A 23,231-nucleotide genomic window follows, 5' to 3' on the forward strand; every position below is an offset into this window, starting at 1 on the left:
AGATTTGTTTTACCACCACACACACACATATACCCACCGCACACACACCACACACACACACACCGCACACACCCATCATGCACACACCACACATATGTACACACAACACACACACACTCACATGCACACACTTCCTCCTGTTTCCTTTGGTTTTGTGATACTTCCGTTAATTCTCTCCTTTTTTCCTTTCCTCTGTAGCTGATTTCTGTTCTTAGCATTCCTTCCCTTTCCTTGAGGTTTTCTTTTTTGGTCACAGCTGCCCCCTAATGGTTTTCAAGCCCATTACTGCTGTGTGCGGAGGAGAGGGAAAGCGCTGGAGGGGGGAAGCTGGGGGAAAACATCGGCAATGCCTTTACTTTCCACTCTTGATAACTGTGGAATGGTTCCAGCAACTTACAGCAATGGGCAAAATGTGTGGGTGTGTGGGTGTGACATTTTTATTAATTATCTTTTCATGCTATTTGAATTTAAGAATGTGTATGAAAAATGTATTCATTTTTTGTCAATTTAGAAACAAAATAGAATCATAGTATAGAATAGGTAACTGAAAAAGAGGTTGCCTCTGTATAAGCTTTCCTGATTCTTGCAGAAAGCCAGCCTGTTCCAAGCCCCTTCCCGGTCAGTGCGCTCACCCAATACTAAGGAGTGATTGGCAGGTCAGTAAACTGTGTAGGAGTAGATATGAAGGAGGAGAGTGAGAACTAACGACTACGGTGGTGTGAAATAACCCACCCTGGAGTAGCCTCAGTAGCAGAAGGTCAGCTCCCTGGCTCCTGCTTTTCCATCACGACTTTCATGCTCAAATTAGCAGCTCTTGCCACCATAATGGAATGTGTAGATGCCTAATTAAGGCACCGGAAGTCACGGGTTACAAATTTGAAAACAGCAATACTAAACAACAACAGCAAACTCCTTTACAGTTCTGTGGGGGATCGATAGGGTGTGCCTGCACGCCAACGAAAGAAAGGCAAAGTGCTCTCAGGGAGGCAGGAGTCAGACTCCCAGAGAAAACTAGCCGGCGGGTTTAGTAAGAGAATGAGAACGCTCAACTCCGAACAAGGTTCCTGAAATATATGTGTGTGTGTGTGTATGTATATGTGAGTGTGTATGAAATATATGTGTATATGTATATATGTAAGTATGCATATATGTATTTGAGATTGTAACCCTAGTATCTCCAATCACGTACACACTGTGAAATTGCAAGCACATTCAACTTTGTAATGCTTGCATAATGCCCCCGTTCATATATTTCAGTATTAGGGACAAATATTAATTTATGGAGTTGTTTTAAGTTCACAAGTGAGAATAGGATTAGGAAAGATCCTTAGACCAAATCTCAAACTAGGTAAAAGTCATTTAAACCAATCCCCCATTCACTAGGTGATTAACATCCGATGATTCACGAGGACACCCAGGTACAAGATCTTCCCGTACCCCAGGATTCTGCTGCCCTACCTGATTCCGACAGTGTCTTCATGGACTGGAGTTCCAGTGAGGAAGTCGCAGAGTGCTGGGATAACCCTGATTTCCCATGAATGTTCTGGAAAACTCATCTAAGAAAGCTGAACGAAGGCACATATTAGATAACATGAGCTGTGCCTTCTCTGGTTAAACAGACCCCTCCCTGCATTTTCAAACCCTGCCTTGGCAGCCAGAACTTCCACAGATCCTGAGATTCCCCATGGCAAATGCCCAGCTCCCCATCAAAGGCTGCTCTGTCCACACGGTAGTGGTAAACACGAATCAAATGTAGATTAGAGGATGAAATACAACCTATGATTGACCTAGTCCTTGGTCATACAAGCTACAATTCATATACAGAAGAACCAAACAGTGTGTGACAAAACTTATCCTGGGAAGAGGCAACACACAGGTATACTCACCCCAGACAGGGACCCCACAATATATAAGGATATAAAGTAAGGATACCAACCAAGTTCAGTTTGGTGAACCAATGAGTTGTAGCAGGTTTTCTTCTGGGAGTATTGGTGAGGGGTTACTTACAGGACTAGAAATGACTCAAAGACAGCTGTAGCATCAAAGCTCACTCCGGCATGTGACAGCTCACAAAGCTGGGAACCTGGAGCCCACTGCACAGCCTGCAGGCTGTTCAACAGATTGAGGAGTCCTTTCCAAGTGGCTCTGCCTGAACCTCTTCCAGGAACACTGCCTAATTTTGCAGTCTTCACTGCAACTCAGCTTCCGGCTGGCTGAGAAGGCCTCTCTCTGGGTTCTTTTGTTTATTCTGGCAGGAAGGGTCCTAGCGAATCTGGTCAGTTTCAGGGGCTTCCGGAAGCTGCTTTGAGTTGTTCCCTTCTGGTTTAAAGAACTCTCTGGCCAGCACGTTTTGATCTCAGAGGGAACCATTACACAGCACAGGTTCTCCATTATGGTGGGAAGTTGCTTTGGAAAAATTCTCCTTTAAAGGAAGGGGTTGGTGGGCTGGGTCTTTTTGATGTTCCAAAGCTCCAAATGTACATAAATTATCATAGCAGAGGGAACCTTGCATTTTGAGGAAGCTATGAAGAGGGGAGGAAGCAGACTGGCTTCAAAAACTCAGCTTGCCAAGATACTGGGACACATTTTGTTGTCGCTTTCTTGTTCTTGTTTTCATTTACAAAGTTCCCTCCTATCAGATTTAGGTCTGTGACTGAAGAAGACCCAAGGTACAGAAACACAACAATTAGGAGTAGAGAAGATTTCAGTACTTCCTGAGAGCCTGCAAGGATTCCAGGAACTCACCAAATACGGTATCAAAAAGAATCAACTTGGTGGTGCTCAGGAATGTTAAGAAAAACAAATGATTGCTTTCCAAGTAAGTGTGTTGAGCATGGGGCGGGGGGGGGGGGGGGGACAACTCCTATTGATCAGAACCCAGAGTTCAACGTCAAACAAGAGAGAGAATACAAAATGAGCATCTATTACATTTTAACCAAAGGTTTGCTTCTGGGACAGCTGCAGCTAAACATTAACTGGGACATAGCAGTAAATTACAGATTAAGACGCAATTATGCCTCCTATCTCCCCCTTTCAGGGAGAGAGCGTGTCGATATAAGGGCTCCCATAAGGGAGCCCCATGTGACAGGTGGTGTCTGTTGTGGAAGCATGAAACTTCTGGAGCCTTTAGATGCTGCGTTCCCAGGAGGCAGAACTCCATGCCTGTCTGGTTTCATGCCCCCTGCAGTCACACATCTCTGAACAGTTAATACGATCTGATGAACACAAACCGAAAACCGTACCTGAGAGGCAGCTAGCAGCAACCAAGGGCTGAATCCAGCTCCTCAGACCCCACTGACGGGCCCTCCCCTACCCCAGGTCAACTTTCAGGTGGTTTCCAAGTAGTCTAGACCTACTGCTTCTCAAAGTCACAAGGAAAGCCAAAACACCCCCTGTCATCTGGGCACTTTAGTGGATATGTTCTTGGTGGGGCTCTCCAGAAATCCGAAACATCAGACCCCATCTGAAAAGTGTTCACAGAGGGAGTGTGAAGGAAATAATTCTCCAAATATCCTTCACTAGGGGACATATTGAAGGCTGTTCAGTAAATGCCATACATCAGAATTATTGTTCAGTTGGCCTACGGGTCTTGGAAACAGAATCACCTAAAATATGTGTGGAAAAAAAAAATTCCTGATGCCCAGAAATCCCTCCAGACTAAGGGAATCCCAGCTGTAGGAAGCTGATGCCCAAGGACCTGAATTTTTACCACCTGCCTTCTGTGAGTCTGATGCCCCCCAGTCTGGGACTGCGTGGCTGGGAATACCCTAATGTCCCGCAGGGGACGGCCCCATGGCAGCTTTCTTTAGCATCATCTTGAAATTTTGTGTCCCCCCCCAACCCACCCTCTCCACCTAAGGAATGTATGGTATGCGTCTCTATTATTATTCCAAAATTAAGGAAAATCATGTGAGCATCCCAGGTGAGCGAGAGGCGTGGTCCGGAATCCCGGCTTCACTATTAGCTGTTTGGGGCCAGTTCTGTGTTTCTGTTCACGAAACTATCCAGGCCTTTTAATAATCGAGAATTGGGGATGTGGACACACACAGAGAACTCTGGAACCTGGTTCTTCAACCACCTCTGGCTAAAGCCATACCCCTGGCAGCTGAGATTCCTCCCTAGATAAAAGCAATGTAGACAGGCCCCAGCCGGCTACAGCCTAGAAACTAGAAAAAAGAGGTTTTTTACCTCCTTTCCACGTGCCACATGGGTTCTGCTCTGGAACCCTACGCGAAAGCAGGTCTAAGCGTCCAGAGACCAATGAGATGTTGCTCAGAGTGGGCCAGAGAAGAACAGCCTGATTCTTGAACTTTCCCTGCTCTGCCGAAGCCCTTTGAAAAGGCAGGAGCTCATCACCACGTGTAGAGGCCTTTAGTGGCATGGGCATTATTTATTGAGTGCTGCCCCCTAGAGGATTGGGAAAGACCTGGCCACTTGGAGTCCCCAGGGCGGGGAACCAAGGCTTTATCCCTGAGGCCATCTGCAGAAAATGAGGCCTTCATTCCTGAGGGCTGCAGTGAGGTCTTACTTGAAGAGACCCGGAGGCTCCCAGAAAGCAAGTTAGCGCCCCCTTTAGGACACCTCTGAAAAAAAACGAAGCTTCTTAATGACGGAAACATGATCCTGGAACGGAGCACTTAAAATTACTCTGACTTTTCCCAGAAGCCTGGAGAACCCTGGGAGTAACCAGATGCGGGTTCTCAAGCCTGAGGCCCCAAGACCAGCAGTCCAGGGCTGTCGTCCTGACGGTTTCCCAATACACGTTGGTTTTCTTTCCTTCCCCTGTCTTGTTCGTGCCCCTTACCTAAACCCTCTGTAGTGTCTCAGAAATCCTCCAGTGGGAGGTACTGGTTTGGTAAGGCTGGAGAGCAGCGCCGGCGGTGACACTAAGTAACTCTTTCCTTGCAGGCCCTCTGAGTGCAAATAGCTTTATTTGTCCTTAGATTAGACTTTTGGTAGAAGTTCAAACTGGGATCTATGTTTGAGGTCCAAAATCCAGGCTTCCCCCTCCTTTCAACAAATAATTGGAACTAGGAGTCGCCCTTTACAATTGGACTTTAAACCAGGAAAGTAAATCTGAAGCTTTTAGTGATACGGATTTTTCTCGTAAGCCTAGAAAAGCAAGCAAAACAGGGAAAAGGAGAACGAAGAGAATCAAAAGGTGTGTGTGTGTGTGTGTGTGTGTGTGTGTGTGTTGCTCTCTGGCAGAACTCAGGGGACCTCTGACACCTGTCTTTGTCTTCAGGCATCTAAGATTACTACCCCTGTGACACTCAGCCTGTGGACTCCCACTGTAAAATCCCCTCTATGGCGTCACTCAACTGGCTGCGAATCGCTTCTGTTTCGATTTTGTTTGGTTTATCTCCATGTAAATAACAGTTAAGTGAGAGTTACCTCAATGTGATCAACAAAGCTAATGGCAAGACCTGATAAGGAAAGAAACCAGCCAGAAGAATCCTCAAGTGCAAACCGAGAAAATGGTATAGTCAGATGTGTGTGTTCCTTGACACCCAGACTTTCTATTTCTTTATCTGCAGGCTACTAGGGAAGGGATGGCAATGTTAGCCAGGTGTGTTCTATTGAATCTTGATCATGGTAAGGCAATAATGCCTGGTGAGAGTGACAGTTGGGGATCACCAAACCACCCTTAGAAATATAGATGCAAGTGTTTCCCCGACTGTTAGCACACTTTTAGACCCTTTTCATGCCTCCACTTAAAAATAGTTACCATAATGCTATTTTCTTTCTGTCAACACAGTGACCACATTTCCTTGGGGAAACATGAGCAGAAGTAGTTACAGTGGCATTTCCAGAGGCCTTCATCTACCTGCACTATGTGCTGAAGCTTGGAGGTGTGTTGGGGGAACAATTTTATTGCCTGGAGAAAATTTTTATTGAATAAAATCGTTCCTCATTTTAAGATAAATACAAGTTAAGGGCGCAGGGGTAAGTAAATCCTTACCCAGGTAGCAGAGGAGTCTGTTTGGGACACAACAAAGGATCTGAGTAGTAAACACAGGAGTGTTTGGGGTTTGCTTCAGCTGGGGCTGACAGTGTGTGTCGCCGCCACGCACTGCTGCCTCTGGGACCACAAGGCTGAGCCGCGAACTGGTTCCATACCCCAAACACAGTCCGCCACCCAAACTCCTCCTTTAACGCCATTGCAGGTGGCATTGTGTTGAATTCTGCGTGTGTGGTATCAGTGTTTAGGAATTTAGGAGGAACAAGCATTTCCTGGGCTCTGCGGAGTTTCCCACCCGGCAGAGGTAGCGCGTCCGGAAGGGAGGGCGCTCCTTCCTCGGGGTGTGATACACCCGCAGCCCTGCACAGAGGTGCGCGGGGCGGGAAGGAGGTGCGGGGTGGGAGAGGTGCGAGGGTGTGCGAGGCACCTTAACTTTGATCGCGCGGCCGCGGGGTTGTGAACCACCACCGCCCCGCCCGAGCTGGGTGCCGCGGCCCTCGGCTCAGCGCCGCGCGTCTCCGCCGCTGCCTCTTTAATCAGGAACACAGAAGGGGCGGGCCCTGAGCCGGCGCGTAATCGGATCGCTCTGCCGCGGCTCTGACATCCACATGCTGCTCGGCCTGAAAAGGCGAGGGGGGAGCGGGAGGGGAAGCAGAGGAGGCGAGCGAGGCATCAGCCCGCAGCCCGCCCCCGGCACATCCTCAGAAGAGCAGACACTCGGCCGGCCGCTGGGCGAGGTGGAGGTGAGGGCGGGCGCCAGCGAACTCGGAGAGCCGCGCGCACACTCGCGGGCGATCCCTGCCGCCGCCGCACCCGCAGCAGCACCAGCAGCACCGGCCGCGGCCGCTTCCTGCCTCGCACTCCCCTCGAGAGACTGGCCAAGCGGGTGTAGCTGCCTGGGGTGGCTCCCGCTAAGGGAACCGGGCGAGGACAAGAGCCGGGAGGCTAGCTGCCTCCCACTCCGCCTGTCCAGCGGTCGGTGTCTGCCCGCGTGTGTGTCCCGGGTGCTGGGGGAACCTGTGTCAGTTTGCGCCACTGAGATCACACAGCTGCCTAGGGGCCGTGTAATGCACAGGGCAAGTCTTCGCTTTCATTTTTATTATTATTACTATTTTACGCTTGGCTTTCGGGAAACCCTCGTGATGTTGTAGGATAAAGGAAATGACACTTTGAGGAACTGGAGAGAACATACAGGCTTCTGGGTTTGAAGAGGAAACCGGTCCCCGCTTCCCCCAGCTTGCTCCCTCTTTGCTGATTTCGGGAGCTATCACCCAGTGAGGTGGGGATTCCAGCAAGAATTAAAGGTGAAGACAGACTGGCCACCAGGACCAAGGAGGGAAACGCTGATCATTAGAGACCTTTGCAGAAGACACCACAAGGAAGAAAATTAGAGAGAGGAAAAACACAAAGACATAATTATACGAGATTCCACAAACCTGGCCCCGGAGAAAGCCTCTCTTTCAAAAAATGGATATGCTCCCTCTTACCTGGGTTTTCTTAGCTCTGTACTTTTCAGGACACAGAGTGAGAAGTCAACCAGGTAAGCCCTTCAAAGTTTTTTCTATATTTTTATGTGGTTCCTCTTTAAAGGTGACTGGTAATGCAGAGGAGCCACGCAAAACTGCTCTGGAGGAGGCTCCCTCAATGCTCAATAATTTAAAGGGAGATCTTTACACCATCAGGGCTGTGAAGCCCAACTTTTCTCTCTTGCTAGGAGTGTGTGTGTATGTGTGTGAGTGTATGTGTGTGTGTGTTTTGTAACAGAATTTGGCGGTGTTCAGATGTCACATATGGACTGAATCAAAGGTTTAAAAATACTACAAAGCCTTTGCATTACAGTTTTGGGGATTTTTTTTTTCCTGTCTTGAAGCAGAACACATCTCCCTTGAGTTTCTTCAACCTAGACAGTGAAATATAAATCATTTGCATTCCCTCCACTTAGCTACATTGAGCAATGCTAGCTGAAGGGCTTGGAGGGAAAGCAGGAGTCTAGCTTTGGTTTTCAGATGTGTGGATTCTTTTCAGGATGGGTGGGTAGCTCTCAGAATCAGAGGACTGAAGCTGGAGAAGCAATGCTAGAGATGGGGCTTTCCTGTGGACAGTTGGTGGTTCCCACTCTCTCCGGAATCCATGTGTTTTCTGGAAAAGCAAATCATGTTCTTTAAAAAATTTACTAAAAGATAAAAGAAACTGCATGCCCCGGGAAGGTCTCTCCGTCTAGTGAAGTGGTTAGAAACTTTTGAGTGGAATTTGTTCCCAAGCACTGCCAAAAAGGGTGTGTGGACACAGGCTGCAGATATAAGCACAGTGGGGCCTAGGACAGTCCAGGGCCGGCTTTTGTGGAGTGTGACAAGGGATACCACCCTGAAAACAGGTCTCTGGTCTCAGGGAATGCGGTTTTTCCTCCCTGAAATTGCTCCGGGGGTGGGGGGGGGGTGTCTTTCTTTGCTCTGAGACAGTATCAGGAACTGACTGACAAAACTCTCAGCAGTCGGCTACAGGTGACTGTGGATGGGATTCCATCTACAAGGAAAATGAGAGGAGGAAGGAGGAAAGGCAAAGACACTTGGAGAAGTGTTTTTTCCTTGAGGCGCTTGGGAAGTGACCACCAGCCGCAGTGACAGGACTCACTCCCCACAGCCACCCTGGCATCCCGCACCGTGCTTAGCTGGTTCTGAGGAGATAGCTAAGTCCCTGCCAGGCTTCTTGTTTCTTCCCCAACACACACCTACAGCCACTTATGTGGGAGATGTATGGGTTTTATTTTTGCTATCTTTTGGGTTTGCTTGTTTTGGGGGGTGCCTTTGAGACTCAAATCCAAGCCTTTGCAGCTTCTTCCCTGCGGTGATTGGTTCTACAAGCAGCTGCAAGCATGAGCTAAGGGATGGGTGCAGGTCCGTCCTGGAGAAATTTTCTGGGCCTCGCATTCGGTCTTGCCTTAATTCTGAATTCCCAGCTTGAATTGAAATTAAACTACCTCCCACGGACCTGAATGCTGCGTAAATTATGTATGTGTGTGGTTTGCTATGTATGTGTATGTGTGCACGCGCGCGCGCGCGCACACACACACACACACACATGCGCGCGCTCCTTGAGAATGCCCAAGGTATATTATGTATTCAGGAGCGGGCTCCGGTAGGCCCGGGTGTGTGAGGGGGAGCACACTGGCACACACCACACAGACAACTTCGGGTTCCCTGTAATGTGCGGAGCGGAAAGGGTTGTGAGGACTCGGGGACCATCTCCTATCCCAGATGTTCGCACATCTGTCCCTGAGCGCAACATGGAGCATGTGTACGTGTGTGTGTGTATATACAATACCAGTTCGGACCCACTCCTGCTCTGCCACCTGCCTCCCGCGCTCTCTGCAGAGCCCCCTCCCATCCCAATCCCTGGTCTCGCTGCGTCACTTCCAGAGAATCTCTAAAGAGACGAGTGCGAAGCAGGTCTCCCACTAAAAGACCGCGGGCAGCCTCGGACCCGGGATGGGATCCGCCCAGAGTAGATATTATCCCGCTCCCCGAAAAGGTGATCGATCACCGGTCACGGTATCAATCGAGCAACTGACTGGTACCCGGAGACCTAGCCCGGGTGGCCAAGGGCGAGGCCAAACTAGACCTCTGACTCACCCTATGTGCGCCCGCCAGGAGGTGGGCTGGTCCCGGCACTACGGCGGCAGCGGGAACCTATTCCGAGAAGGAAGTCAGGAAAGAAGGTGGCGGGCACACTTGGGGGCAACTGAGCAAATACCCAGGCAGTCCCTGGCAGCTGGAAGGCGATGTGGGCACCGTGCACCCGGCTCCCAGACGCGCAGCCTCCAGCCCGGGGCTGGCGAACTCTGGGCAACTGGGCTGGGCCGCTTCGGTGCGCCCCCTCCTGCCCCCCACGCTGCACTAGGCGCTGCAAGCTTGCCGCAGCCCCTGGAGAACTGACTTGTAGAGGCTGGGGGTCTGAGGCCGAAAGATCCCCGCGATAGCCAGGCGGGGCGGCAGGAAGCCGGGATGGGATTGCAGCACAGAGGGCGGAGAGAGCGGGAAGCAGCCAGGCAGCCTAAGCCGCAGGAATGCGCGCAACTCGCACAGCCTGCGGGAGCACAGTGCGGCTAGCGCCCGCCTGAACTCACGAACAGGTGAAGAGCACGCGGAGCGGGCATCCACGTGGCCGAGACGTGGGCGCCCCCCAGCGCTCCCACACACACACCCCCACCCCCCAGAGCCGTCCCTACCGCCGCATCGATTTGTTTGGGCTACGCAGCAGAAACAAAGCTGAATAATCCATAAACATTCTATTTCCAGCAAAAGCAGAACCAAGACTACAGACTCTACCAAATTTGCCTCCAGGCCGGTCCCCTTCTCCTCCAGACTAAGGACACCCCCGGGTAGGAGCCTGCGGCATTTCCCTGATGTTGCCCAATGCCAGAAAGTTAGGTCGTGGCTGCGGCTGTCCTCCAGAGAAGGCACTGCAGTCGCCTGCTGGTGAATCGTGCCCCCCCCCGACCCCCGCTCCTGGCTGCCCGTGTACACGTGGAGAAAAAAAAAAAAGGTGTTCACGACCGATACTTTAGTTTCCCTGATTGATTTCTTTTTAATATCGACACAAGTTAATGGAGGCGAGGCGCGTTGTGATTAAACGGCTGCCCCCACCCTTCGCCTCGGACCGACTGCGTCCCTAGTAAGTCCACCAGCCCCGAGGCAGCTTCAGAGTGGAGGATAGAAGTCGAACGACTGTCCTAAGGTGGGCGTTGCGTGTGTGAGGGGGCGGAGGATTAGGCGACACTCTGGGAATCTCCGGGGCTTGGGGCACTGGAATCCGCTTTCTAGATCGCTTAACCGATCCTCCCACCCTTGCCGCAGCTTCTGCGGCTCTGGCTGAATTTCTTCTGGAAGAGAAGGAAGTGGACGCAGGGTTTATTGGCGTGGACTGCCAGCTTGGCTCGCTCCCTCTTCAGTTTCTAACAGAGAGGAGAGCCCCCTGGCGCTAGCCATTCCCCAGCAGCGCCGGGCCACGAAATTACTGTGGTTGAATGGATCCGCTGGGGCTTTAATTCTACCAGGAAATGGCTCGGTCTCTGCTTTGGGTTCTTCAGAAGGTGGCGACTCTCGGACTTAAAGTCTACGCCCACCCTCCCCCAGCCCCGCGAGACCCATGGCTTGGGGCCAAAAGAAGCCAGACCCCGTAACTATCTCCCCCTTCCTTCGTACTCCAGGAGAGCTTTGATCTGTGATGGCCTTTAACACCATTGCCATGGACACGGGCTGACTCGGTCAATTCAACCTTCAGTCTGAGCTGAGTGATCAGATAAGAGGTGTAAATTGGCTGTGGGAGACAGGTCCGAGTTCAAATAAATCCACTAAGAGAAGCAGTGATGCTTGATGCGGGGCTTGATGAGTGTTTTAGACTGTCTCCCCCAGAATGTTCCATGGCCATGGGTGGGTATAATCATTTACAACTAAACAGTAAACTCCCGGATTACCGACAGACAGCCAACTCCCAGCTCTGGGGACCGTCTCCTGCCCTCTTAAATAAGTGCCCAGTCACCTTTTCCCCAGAAGCAAGCACTGGAGGTGGTGAGGCTGTAACCAGTTGCCAACTGAGTACACAGTATAAAACAGAGGAGAGCGCCCCACGGGGCTTCAAGGCAGGCCCTTACTTGTCCAGGATGCACCAGGTAGAATCGCGAGGGCCCAGCAGCACCTCCAGTGTGAGGTTTTATGTCAGCCCATGGAGCCCTCAAAGCATTCATGGCAAAGTGTGAGATTGGAAAACTGCCGGGACTGGAGACTGGGCTCTCCGGAAAGGGCCCCTGTTGTCTACCAAAGGGCTCCAGCCCCCTGCTCTTCAGCGGATAGTGGGTACTCTTCTGCTTCTACCTTCTAGGTCTAGGGAAAGAGTGCAAAGACCAATTCCTAGGCAATGAGGCATGAACGCAAGCAGCAGTTACTGGGGAGGGGGAGGCAGTGGGGGAAGAAACCGAGGTCCCAGATGTTTTTCATCTCATTCAACTCTTCATTAAAGCAATTAAAAGAGTGAACCGACCAAGTGAGGGACGATTTGAGAGCCAGGCTTAGTGATGGTTTTCAGAACATGTTCCCCAAAGATCCAGTCTGGAAAGATACTAAGGTGGGAGTTTGCTGTGCAGAACGCACAAAGCATGTGAAGTTAAATGGATGGGGCCCGAGTCACAGCCACCAACAGGAAGGTGGCTTTGTTATCTGAACAGCTGAATTTGAGTCCTCTTTGCCTGTAGCAGGTAAGGAAACTAACCTGGCCAGTCCTTGTTTCCTCTGGCCTCTTCTATAAGACACCCCACCGCCTTTTCTGATAGGAACCTTGTTTCTTCTATAGAAAGACAAATTGCAAGATTGTGACTCAAATAGAAAAGCCAGTTTACCCAGAATCAAATTTACTATTATTTTGTCTTTTGACAAGCATAACACATTCAAAATTCATTGAACAAAGAAGTACTAAAAAGTGACCTCGGAGCAGGAGTTCATAGTGGCACGAACGTATCTGAGGTATTTTCTCATCGGGCTATCATTTGCCAGATGAGGTATCCACCTTGAGTAGCAGATGTGATTTCTGAGCCTCAGGAGTTAGCCGTTGTCCTGTTCCATCCAGGAAGGGCTTGCTTACTGCTAGCTTTTGAAAACGATAATGAACCCATTTCTGGAAGACACTGCAAAAGTTGTGTATGTTCCATGCCCTTTTTCTCCCCCAACTCTGAGTTCCTACTGCATTTCTCAAGACTATCTGCCTTATAGAGAAAGGGCCCAGCACTTAAGGATTTCATTCCCAAGCAAGGTGTAGTGGGGTTGGATTCCAGGACACACTGGCCTTGTCCTGTGGCTGGCCCAGGAGAAAGCTTCTAAAGGTTTAGGAAGCTGTCAAGTTTAGATAAGACTGAGCCCTTATCCTATGGGACCTTGGTTGTATTAATAAGGAGAAATTAATTTTTAACCACTGGGAATGTTGCCAAATTATGTGACCTTTGGCAGACCAGCTGTGCTATAAAAATAAATCCCCCATTTCTGAAAATGCTGTTTCTCTCCAGTAGAACAATAACAACGTGGCAGTTGGGACAGAGACGCGCAGGCTGGAGAAGAAAGGGGAGGAATGGGTGTTGACAAAAATAAAATAAAATAAGAAGAAGTCTGTGATGCTGAGAAACGTGACTGCCAGACCTGAGCGTCCTACCACCCTCTCCCGTGGGAGGGCTTCCGGAATACAGGAAAGAGCACTGGCAAAACAGGGAGCCAGGGGCCTGTGCGTGTGCAGGCAATGGAGAAGGTGCTAAGTGCTTCCAGCCTGCTCACACCCAGTCTTGAACACATCCCTCTTTGTTCACAGTGCCCGGTTACTGGCATGGGCAGAGAAAAGGGGTACTGAATGGGGCAAAACATTTATCTTTCCCTAAATGCCACCAATAAGTGTCGCTGGAGTTTGAGAGCACTGCTATTGGATTGCTTAGCTTCTCAGTAATTGGGAGCCGGGTTGTCCAACTTAGCCGGTGCCAGCGCTGTATTTTAAGTACCCTGTGCCACTAGAGCGCTTAATTGGTTTTTGCCTCAGTTTCCTTATCTGTGAAGGGTGTGTTTGATAACAGTGCCTACCCAGGATGCTGTGCCGCATGGCATCACATAGAACGGATGCTTGATGAGCCTATTCTGCTGTCACTCAGTCTTGGAGCAGCTACCGTGGGGTTAGCCCTCTCGTGCTCACACACAGCACTCCCCAACAACTCTGGGGGGTTTATTTCACTTTTATGAGATTTATTCATTCTCAACTGCTTCCTCACTAACCTTTGTGTGTGTGTTGTAAGCACCAGTTCCTCTCGTTCACTAGGTTCTTCACAGGCCGGTCACTCCACAAAGGGCCGTCTTCTCTCTGCACTCTTTTCTTCCTTATTCCCTTCCCCATGTTCTTTCCATGTTCTTGCTTTCACTCCCACCCCTTCAAATCTGTCTTTTTTACATTCTATCCCCCACCCCCACCCCTTCCATCCTTCCTGACTGGAACTGTGCTCAGCAGGGAATGCTGTGTTTAAGGCACTGTTTCGAATTTGTAATAACTTCTCTCTTCAACAACTGAAGTAAAAAAAAAAAAAAAAGTCATCAGAAAGACAAAATAGCTTTTACCCAGCAAGACCCTTAATAATCCCATTTCCCTCTGTGTCTTCATAAAAGAGGCAAGATCTAATCCAGGAAAAAAGAGGGATGGATGACAATGAAAGGAAAGCTCTTCCCTTCTGAGAGAGAGAGAAAGAGTCTCTGGTACCCTGCTCCCAGCCCCCAAAGATGTTTGAGATGTTTGGATAAGTAGCCTTGGGTTCTGGAGAGAACCAGTCCTCGAAGAAGATAAAAGGAATTGCAAATTACTGGACCAAACGATAACAATAATTGTGAGAATAAATGGAGGGAAAATAAAGCAGATGTACCCTGAAGGCATAGTAGGAGCCAGAGATAAAGGCACAGGCCATATTTAGCGGTGAGAGGCCAGTTGAAGACACATACGAGACTACCCACAGTGGCTCACTGATGACGTTGTGGTTTTGCATCTTGCCCATACTACTGATAAACAAATATTTGGAAATTACCTTTTTGAATGAGAAGGGACAACTAATGATGAACAATCAACCAAAAGCTTCAAGAAAACTATTATGTTTGCTATTGCCAGATATAATGTGCGTCGCCATTGAACTTCCTCATTACCTAAGGTTAGGGTGTCCTTGGATCTAGTTCACATTAAGTCCTCCTTGATCTATGCCTGTGTGCTATTATCCCAGATGATTAATCTGCCATTTTAAAATCTGTATTTAATAGCAGTTGATGATAGAAAAGGAAGGGTAGTGGCTGGTGTTTTATAATTTGTGGTAAAATGAATTTTTGATATCTGGTGATGCTCTGTTGTGATAAAATATAGTTCTACTGCCATCTTAATCTCTTAATTGGCAAAAGCTCATTGGATCTGACTGTTGGGGAAAACTGTGGATTTGATCACACAGGGCTTGCCAAGGATGGGTGGGGAAGGACCCTTGGCTTTGGGTGGCTGGTGGTACCGCAAAGTGGATGAGGTCATCTGAATTTTTAAGTTTTTTAGAAGATGCTCATGACTTTGGCTTTGAGGTAGAGAAGGTCGGGGCAGTCCCTGGCACTCCTGGTGTGGAAGTGAAGAAGGGTCCAATACAGGTGAGATTTCTAGGCAAGAAAGCATTCAGGGGAAAGGGCAAGTGACAGCAGAGACATGCTCACTGGGTTTGTCTAGAGAAGTTGTAGCTTAGAATACATGGTTAGAAATGGGCCAATAAAGTTAGAAATAGTGGCTTGGGCTTAATTCAAGACCCAATTTGCAAGGCCAGGAGTTCAAGTTTCACGTGCTAACCAAGGGGGAGCAATCGACATTTCAACCTAAGCTTTAGATCATCAAAATAGCTGAAAAAATATATTTTTATTAGCTCCCCCTCCCTTCCTTTGGTTATTGGAGATACCTCAAAATTATTCTTCTTCTGTTTCCCTTCCCAAACGTCTGTTAAAATGGTCAGGGTTTGTAATCCCAGATCTCTCATCAATGGCATCAAACCTGCACTTGCAATGAGGTCTGGAAAAGAGCGGACATAAAGACAAGCTAATGACGTTATATCTGCTGCCCTATAGGAATTGCATTTGTTTATGATATAAGGTGACATATAACAAGGTTACCATAGGTGGCATGATTCGAGGTCAGGGGAGGCAATCACGTCAAACCCACATTTTCCCGACTAAGTGCCTGGTCATTTTTAGCATCCAGATTGAAGGGGAAGAGGCATGCCAAAGGCACTGCTTCAGCTCCATCTCCCAGTTGTGTCCTAGGCGAGCTGAGGGTGTGGAACAAGAGGGTTTGCTCCGTTTCTCCCTGCCTTCCACACACACAGGCTTGCTTCCTCTCCTGTTTCTGGCTCCATGTCTCCCTCTCTTCCCAGATGGTTCTTTTATTCAGATTGTGAACTTTATCATGGCAAAGGTTCCAGGGGATTCTCATTTGCTGTGCCTTCAGGAGTGCATTGCTCACTGCCACCGCCCCATAAATTGAGTAGATTGCACCCCCTCCTAGTTGCCTGAGGAAGTGGTCAAATGGCCGGCCACATTCCTGGGCTGATGGATTGGCTCATTTCTTCCCAGCTTAAGCCAAGACATGGATTTTATGAGACTGTTTTGTGACAGGCTGAAGTCACTTTGAATAAAGCAGAATCTCAACGAAGCTTATCCTGAGTCAGTGAGCAGAATTTGGCTAAAAGCCCAAACAAAGGACATAGATGGTCTGGGTAAAGGATTTGATGCTGCTGCTCTTGGCCTGAGTTTTCATGCATCCCTGTTTTTGACATGCTCACACAAGGAACTGTGTCTCCATAATATTTATAAACAAGCCGCCAGAGAGCCAGTTAGAAAGCTCCTATCAACACAGCAAACATGATGAAGAGATCATGCAGCACAGCCATGCTCAAGTGGAGGCCCTAGCGTTTGTTTCAACTTCACCAAGTAAATGAAGCAAAGGGTAACACCTTGTAACACCTTGAACACCTGACTTGTTGTCTTGGAAGGATAACTCCTTGGAATTTAAGGTCGCTCTACAGGTTATAAGAACTTTCCCCTGACTCATGGCACAGCCTTTGAATTTTAGAACGAGAAATAACCTTTCAGAGGAGAGTCTCAGCGTGGTGTGCTCACTTACCCAAGGCCCCACAGCTTGAGATGGTGAAACTAGATTTGATTATGAGGCTCTTTATCCTCACCCAGTGTGATTCCAGTTAACCGCCCAGAAACAGCAAGTGATATGAGAAGGTCGCAACCTCCTGTTTAAATAGGGGAAGAAGAGCATCTTCTTTGCCTTGCTATGACTAATTAGGTGGAAACAATATTGTGGGATTAAGGGCAGGATGGAATTATGTTGTAAGTAAAGAGTGAGTTGTAAAAAGTTTCCAAGGAAAGTGATGCAGTGGCCCTCAGGTAGCAACCCCTACATGGGGGCAAGGAATAGTTCTGCACTCCAGCAGATGCTTGAAACCATGAATAGTGTCCAGCTTAATGGACTACACTTTTTGCTATGCATATGTACTGTGACAAAGTTTAATTTAAAAATGAAGCACAGTAAAAGATTAGCAATAGGTAATAATAAAATATAGCAATTACAATTGCATGCCACCATAAAAGTTATGTGGATGTAGCCTATCTATCTATTATCTATCTACCTACCTACCTTCCTGCCTATCATCTGTCTATCTGTAGTATGCATTCTCCTATTGATGATGCTGTGTGATGTCACACAATGAAGTGAATAACTCAGAATTACTGGACAACACTGTTAGGCTGCTGTTGACCTCCTAACCATGTGTCAGAAGGAGGATTATCAAGGTATGGATGTCTTTGACCACAGGTGACTGGAACCACAGAGAAGTGGGGGTTACCCACATGAGAAATAGATGTCTCCAATCTGCTCTCTTGTCTCCATGTCATGTTAAAATCACAGAGATCCAAGCTCAGTGGGTTTCAAGCAGATCCAGGAGGTCCCAGAGAACCCCATGAGAAATGAGGGTAGAGCCTAGAAGTCAAAGTGACTTTCTTAGCTTTCTGGTTCCTTTCCTTCAAGGTGAGTTTCTTTTTTTACCTCTGTTGTTCTTTGGTATTCCGGGTAGAGTTTTTATCCAAAGGGAAAGAACATGACAACTACCTACCCAATACAGTCCACACCTTGAATTAAATGTATAAAAGTGAGACCCCGAAAGGCTCCACTCAAGTAAAAAGTAAGCTTCTCACCTTGTTTGGCCAATGTCAAGCGCCCACCTCCATTTTTCATGGTAAGCACACACATGCACGCACGTACACACGCTTGCACACACACCTCACTACTCCCAGAGTCGTTCAGCTACCAAGTGTTCCTGCCCATGCTTTCTTTCAGTTCACTAACCTGGGGATCTGCATGATCGTCAGCTGTGATCACAGGACTCCGGCTGCTGAAGGAAACCATCAGAATTCTGATTATTTAAAAGTCCTCACCACAGGGGCCTGGAGAGATGGCTAGTTAAAAAGACTTGGTGCTCTGACAGAGAGGGTTCAGGTTCAGTTTCCAGCACCCACATGATCTCTCACAACCATCTATAGCTCCAGGAGAGTTCCGGGAGATCCAGTGCCCTCTTTGACCTCCAAGTATCCCAGGCACACACATATATATATGTATGTATGTATGTATATACATACATATATATGTGTGTATGTATAGTGAGCCTGCATACATATAGGCAAAGCTCTCACACATATAACACATATAAAATAAATAAATCTAAAAAAAACCAAAATTCTCCCCACAGCCTGCTCTAGGTCTTATCATCAAATTCAGGCAATACCCTTTTCCTTCAAAACAACTCCAATTAAATTTCCTAGTTGGCAGACAATTTGTAGGCTTCTTTTGTCATTTTCTAATATCTCCTAGAAATCAACTATTACCAAGGAGCTCTGTCTAGTTCAGGCTCTCTAGGAGGGCCTGAGTGAAGGGGTAGGAAATTCTTTAATCTTCAGTGATATGGGGAGGCGGGTAGAGGTGTGGGGGTGAGGTAGAGGACTTGGGTTGTAGAGCAGTATAGGGAGGTTGAGGGGAGGAGGTAGGGAGAGGTGGAAGGGAGGGGAGGTAGGTGTGGGTGTGGAGACAGAAAACCCATTGGCAGAGTCAGAAGGTGTTTGACTAAGGGGATATGAGCAGGAACGTAGTTATTTAGGGAAAATATATATTTGACATTTTATTTTTCAAATAAAAATGCTTAAGTATTTACTGTGAGGGAAAAGTCTAAACTGCACATTAGCTTTCTCTTCCCTAGAAGTTATGTGGCGTAGAGGCCTCTCACTGGGTCCTCTCACACACTGACCCCTCACCTGCCCAGCTCCCCCCTCAGGCTTCTCACCCACATGGATCTTGGTCCTTCTCTTTGGGAAATGAATTTGCCCTAGGTGAAAGGTGTGCACAAAATAGTTGCAAAATGAAATATCTTGTCAAGTCACCGAACAGGCTCGGTGGCTCGGTCTTCGTCGGGATCCAGGTCCCTCCTTGTGTGATACTGGCCTTAAGGGATTTGCCCTTGAGTTCAACTTTCTCTCCACTTGGTTTGATGCCTTTGAAACAAGACAGAAAGCATTTATGAAGCTCTTTCAGAGCACAATAAAGGCCTACAAAGTAATGGATGATCTAGCTCTTCACAAGAAACTAGCTAATTCTTACTGGGGCAAGCTTGTACTTAAGACATGCAAGCCCCCCCCCAGACTAGAAATAAAAAGATCAATTATCAAGAAGAGATGTAGAAGGATTTAGTGTGTTTTCTTTACAGTTTTTACTGCTGTCTTTCAAGAATTCTGTTCTCTCCAAGAAAAATAGAGACAGAAATTCTAGTATTTATCTTTGTGGATATATGTCTGTGCCAACGATGTGTGATATTTTATGAGAGGGTGCAAACGTGAGTACAGGACTGAAGTGTGAATTACTGACATGTATATGTAGTTGATGGGAGTTCAGTATCTACGTGTGTTTCTGAGTGTGAATGCAGTCTCAGCAAGAATACCCATTTATAAATGTATGGCTATTGGAAAGGTCACCAACACACAATGAGGCAGATGCTAACAAGTCCATGGATATTTCATTAAGTGTCTTGATTTTCTTCTGATGAACAAATGATGCGGGGAGTGGAGAGGAAAGCAGTAGGGTTTTCCTTTTTTCTTTCAGTTAATAAATTTCAACAGCAGGAGTGCAGAATACTGGCTACAGAGTATGGTGGAGTTAAACAAAATTCCTTTTGTGGGGCAGTAATTACGCAGAGTACAGATAAGAAATGAAACCTTTCTGCAAGGAAGTTTTGTTCCGGCTCCGTTGCCGATCTGTGTGTATGGTCTAATTACTGAAAGCTCAGGCCTGGGCTTCTGGAGCTGAGGGGAGAAAGTCTTCTTTTAAGAGTAATTGACAGAAGCAGGGGCGCGGCTTGCATAACTGGGGGAAACCATAAGGTTACTAAGCAGGAGCTCTGCCCAGGTTTCCCCCATGAGTTCCAAGACAAAACGCGTGGTTTGGGGGTAAGGCCAGTCGGTTTTCTGCATAAATAACTGGCAGTGGGCTAGCCCAGTAAAACATTCTTTCTTCTGCTCCTTTGGCGAAAGAGCTAGCAATCTAAGTACCTGCTTGTCTACCTCTTCAGAGGGCTTCTACCAGCCCCTTCCCCCCACGGAAGCCAAGACTAATGGGCCACCGTGTGACCAGCTGGAAGATGCTGGTGCCCGAGTTGGCGGAGTGCTTTGGGGAGCCTGGAAAGCCTGCAGGCATGGGCTACAGAGGCAAGGGAGGGGAGCTGGCTACATCTGGGTGGGAGGGATGGACCCCATTGTCCTCCAGGCCTGGGGAGGGTGCAGGGTCATTAGGTAGAGGGTGTTTCTGTAGCTGTTAGCCCGAGGAAACGGCTCACTTTTGTTTTCCACCCAGTAGGAAATGGACCTGAATCCATTAGATTCTGGGCAGTTCAACCCGGCACAGTTTGAGCCCTTGGAAACTAGATGCCAAAAAGGCTACTTGTGTGGATTTGTGCCCCACCACCATTGTGCAGCACGCCTATCATTTACGCGTTTAAAGCCTGTCAGGCTGGCAGTGTGCAGCAGAGGGCTGGACGACAGTAATGCCAGCAGACACAGGGGTTGGTAAAATGCACCTGTAGAGTTAAAAATGCATGACCCATTCGCTCTTTGAGGGAACACAGGAGAGAAACCCCTGTCCTGGCCGGTGTCTGCTGAGATGTAATACATAATTCACGGGCCCATGCTGCTCCATGCAGATGGCGGTATTAAATCGTGATTGATGCTCAGAGACAAACAACGTTCACGAAGGGCTCCAAGAGGCTTCGGAATATTTCTGCGTCTCTTGTGCCCCTCTGCTCTAACCGTGGTATTAAGCAAACCCTACTATTTCCCAAGTACCCCTGCTAGGGATTGCAGAAGTTCCCTCCTGGATAGATGAGAATCTTGAAATGTCATCACCTACCTTTTCTGCCTTTGAAGGTTGTCCCTTCCCTTCTGACCCACTGCTTACCGCCAGCCAGGCACTGAGCAGAGGGGGAGCCAGTTCTACCCCTGCCCCTGCCTTTCCAGAAACACCAGCACACTCTGGTGGCCACAGAGCCAGAGGGACAGTGGGCAGAACGCACAGAGAAAGCTAAGGCACCTGGTCTGCCCAACACAAAGCACCGTTGTGGAAATGCTGAGATTAGAGTCAGCAGATTCTCGGAGAGAGATTCTTCCACTGGGTGTACATTGAAATAATATATCAAATCTGTGGGGTGTGTGGAATTCAGTGTTTGGGGAGGTCTTTAAAATAAGCTTTAATCACTCTCCAGAGCCTGTTTTGGCCCAAAGCTGAAAGTACCGCCCTGCACCTCTTGTAATTGTTGCCAGGCTTGCTTGTGGGTTGGTACCACAAAACCACCATCGTCAGTTCCTGGAGCCCGGCTGCTGGCTGACTGTGCTGGGCTAGGAGACACCGAATAAAATGATTTGTGAGACAAAGATAGAGATGGGAGGCTTGAAGGAAGAAAGGAAGATAGCCAAGAAAGGGAGACAGGAAAAGGCAGGGAGAGTTCTTCAGAGTACACTTGTGTTTTTATACTCTCCAGCCTTGTAATTGTTTGTAATTGAAATATTTATAACCATTTTCTGGATGTGTGTGTGTGTGTGTGTGTGTGTGTGTGAGAGAGAGAGAGAGAGAGAGAGAGAGAGAGAGAGAGAGAGAGAGAGAGAGAGAAAGAGAGAGAGAGAACCGGGTGGCTACAAGGACTGAAGAGTTAAACTAATCTCTCCCAATGAATGAATAAATAGGTTAGTCTCTCCTGGGCTGCCATAAAAGGTTCGTAAAATAGTAGTGATGGTCACGGGAGGGAGGCTGCTGGAGCTTATCTCAAATTCTCTGGTGGTGTTGCTTTCTTCCAGACCAACCCTGCGGAGGTCGACTGAATTCCAAGGATGCTGGCTACATCACCTCCCCAGGTTACCCCCAGGACTATCCCTCTCACCAGAACTGTGAGTGGGTTGTGTATGCCCCCGAACCCAACCAGAAGATTGTCCTCAACTTCAACCCTCACTTTGAAATCGAGAAGCATGACTGCAAGTAAGTACAACCCTCTGTCTGGGGATGTGTACATCGGCCACTATCCTTATCTTTTGCCTTTTTGTCCATGAAGGGCAATAGTGGATCCCAGCCACAATGGGACACATAAAGATGACATTACCTTTTAGGAGAAATAGGGTGGAGTTGATTCTATGGTATTGTGAAAACTTTGTGGAATAAGGTCCAGAAAACAGTGCTGTCCTGTAAGGAGAAGTTGGCAGTGGAGAGAGTTTCAATGAGGGCTACAAAATCCTACTTACTGGCTCTATGATTTACATTTCCTTGGAGAGCTCCTCCATTTCAACCATTGCCTTATTAGGGAGCCCTGCCAGCTTCCCAAATAAAATAGTAGCTGATCCTCAATATATCCAGCATTGGGGATTAGCTTCTGACGGGGCTGTTCACTACTTAAAAAAGAGTAAGAAATACTCTTTTTTGATGAAGGCAGGTTTAAGACCCCAATTGATTCTTGATGTCTGTGCTGCCCAGGTTACTATCAGAGATGCAGGTATGGATTTGTTCTACAAACACAGTTCCAATTGCTTTACAAATAACTAAGCCTCTCAGTCCTCACTGTGGCCCTGGGAAGTCGTGTCATCGTGATCTCTGTTTTAACACCAACACAGTAAAACACAGAGCGGTTTAGTCAGCCACTCAAGGCGATTTAGATGATGCTACCCCAGGATATCATCTTTGGAGATGCTGTGCTGCGGGGTGGGGGGAGCAAGTAGGGTGGACGTGTGGAGAACAGAGATGATGGCAGAGTAGTCATCAAAGCTCCACCGTAAGGGGAGAGAAGGTACCAGTGACAGTTTTGGTCTTTGTACCATAAGCTCCAGTAAGTGTTCTGTGTTTACGTTTTGAATAAGCATTCTAAACATTACTGTGACCAAGAACTTGTGAGTCCTAAATAATTAATAAAGGGACAACTTGTGAGGCAGGTATAAGAGAGCAGGCGGCACTCCTGGCCTCCATTGTAGAACAGGCTTCCTCCTTAGAAAACGAGGCCTGTCTGTAACCAGCGCTAAATTCTAGGCCTGGTGAACTGTTGTCCTTATTACCCTCCCAGGACCACTTTGCACCTCCAGAATGGTTTCCTTCTCACGGGAGGTAG

The 23,231-nt window shown here is 48.1% G+C and overlaps 1 protein-coding gene and 1 long non-coding RNA gene across 7 annotated transcripts in view; one reads left to right on the top strand and one right to left on the bottom strand.

Annotated features, from left to right (window-relative positions):
• The window catches only part of LOC125416254 (uncharacterized), a 57,155-nt gene extending 52,788 nt beyond the window's left edge, over positions 1 to 4,367 (bottom strand). For 2 of the 3 annotated variants that reach the window (XR_015737304.1, XR_015737303.1), the window contains exon 1: positions 4,189 to 4,367. This is a non-coding gene — a long non-coding RNA (uncharacterized LOC125416254). Of the gene's footprint in view, positions 1 to 1,458; positions 1,566 to 4,188 lie in introns of all 3 variants that reach the window. The other variant, XR_015737305.1, reaches the window with a different exon arrangement.
• A 2,246-nt stretch (positions 4,368 to 6,613) lies between these two features.
• The window catches only part of Nrp2 (neuropilin 2), a 115,894-nt gene continuing 99,276 nt past the window's right edge, over positions 6,614 to 23,231 (top strand). For 3 of the 4 annotated variants that reach the window (XM_048459278.3, XM_087903655.1, XM_087903656.1), the window contains exons 1-2: positions 6,614 to 7,502; positions 21,940 to 22,117. In XM_048459278.3, the coding sequence (XP_048315235.3) occupies positions 7,430 to 7,502; positions 21,940 to 22,117 (251 nt within the window). In that variant the 5' untranslated portion in view covers positions 6,614 to 7,429. The remainder of the gene's footprint in view (positions 7,503 to 21,939; positions 22,118 to 23,231) is intronic. The other variant, XM_048459279.3, reaches the window with a different exon arrangement.

Source organism: Myodes glareolus, chromosome 1 (assembly GCF_982192425.1).
Source record: "Myodes glareolus chromosome 1, mMyoGla1.1, whole genome shotgun sequence".
In the NCBI taxonomy this organism is placed as follows: domain Eukaryota; kingdom Metazoa; phylum Chordata; class Mammalia; order Rodentia; family Cricetidae; genus Myodes; species Myodes glareolus.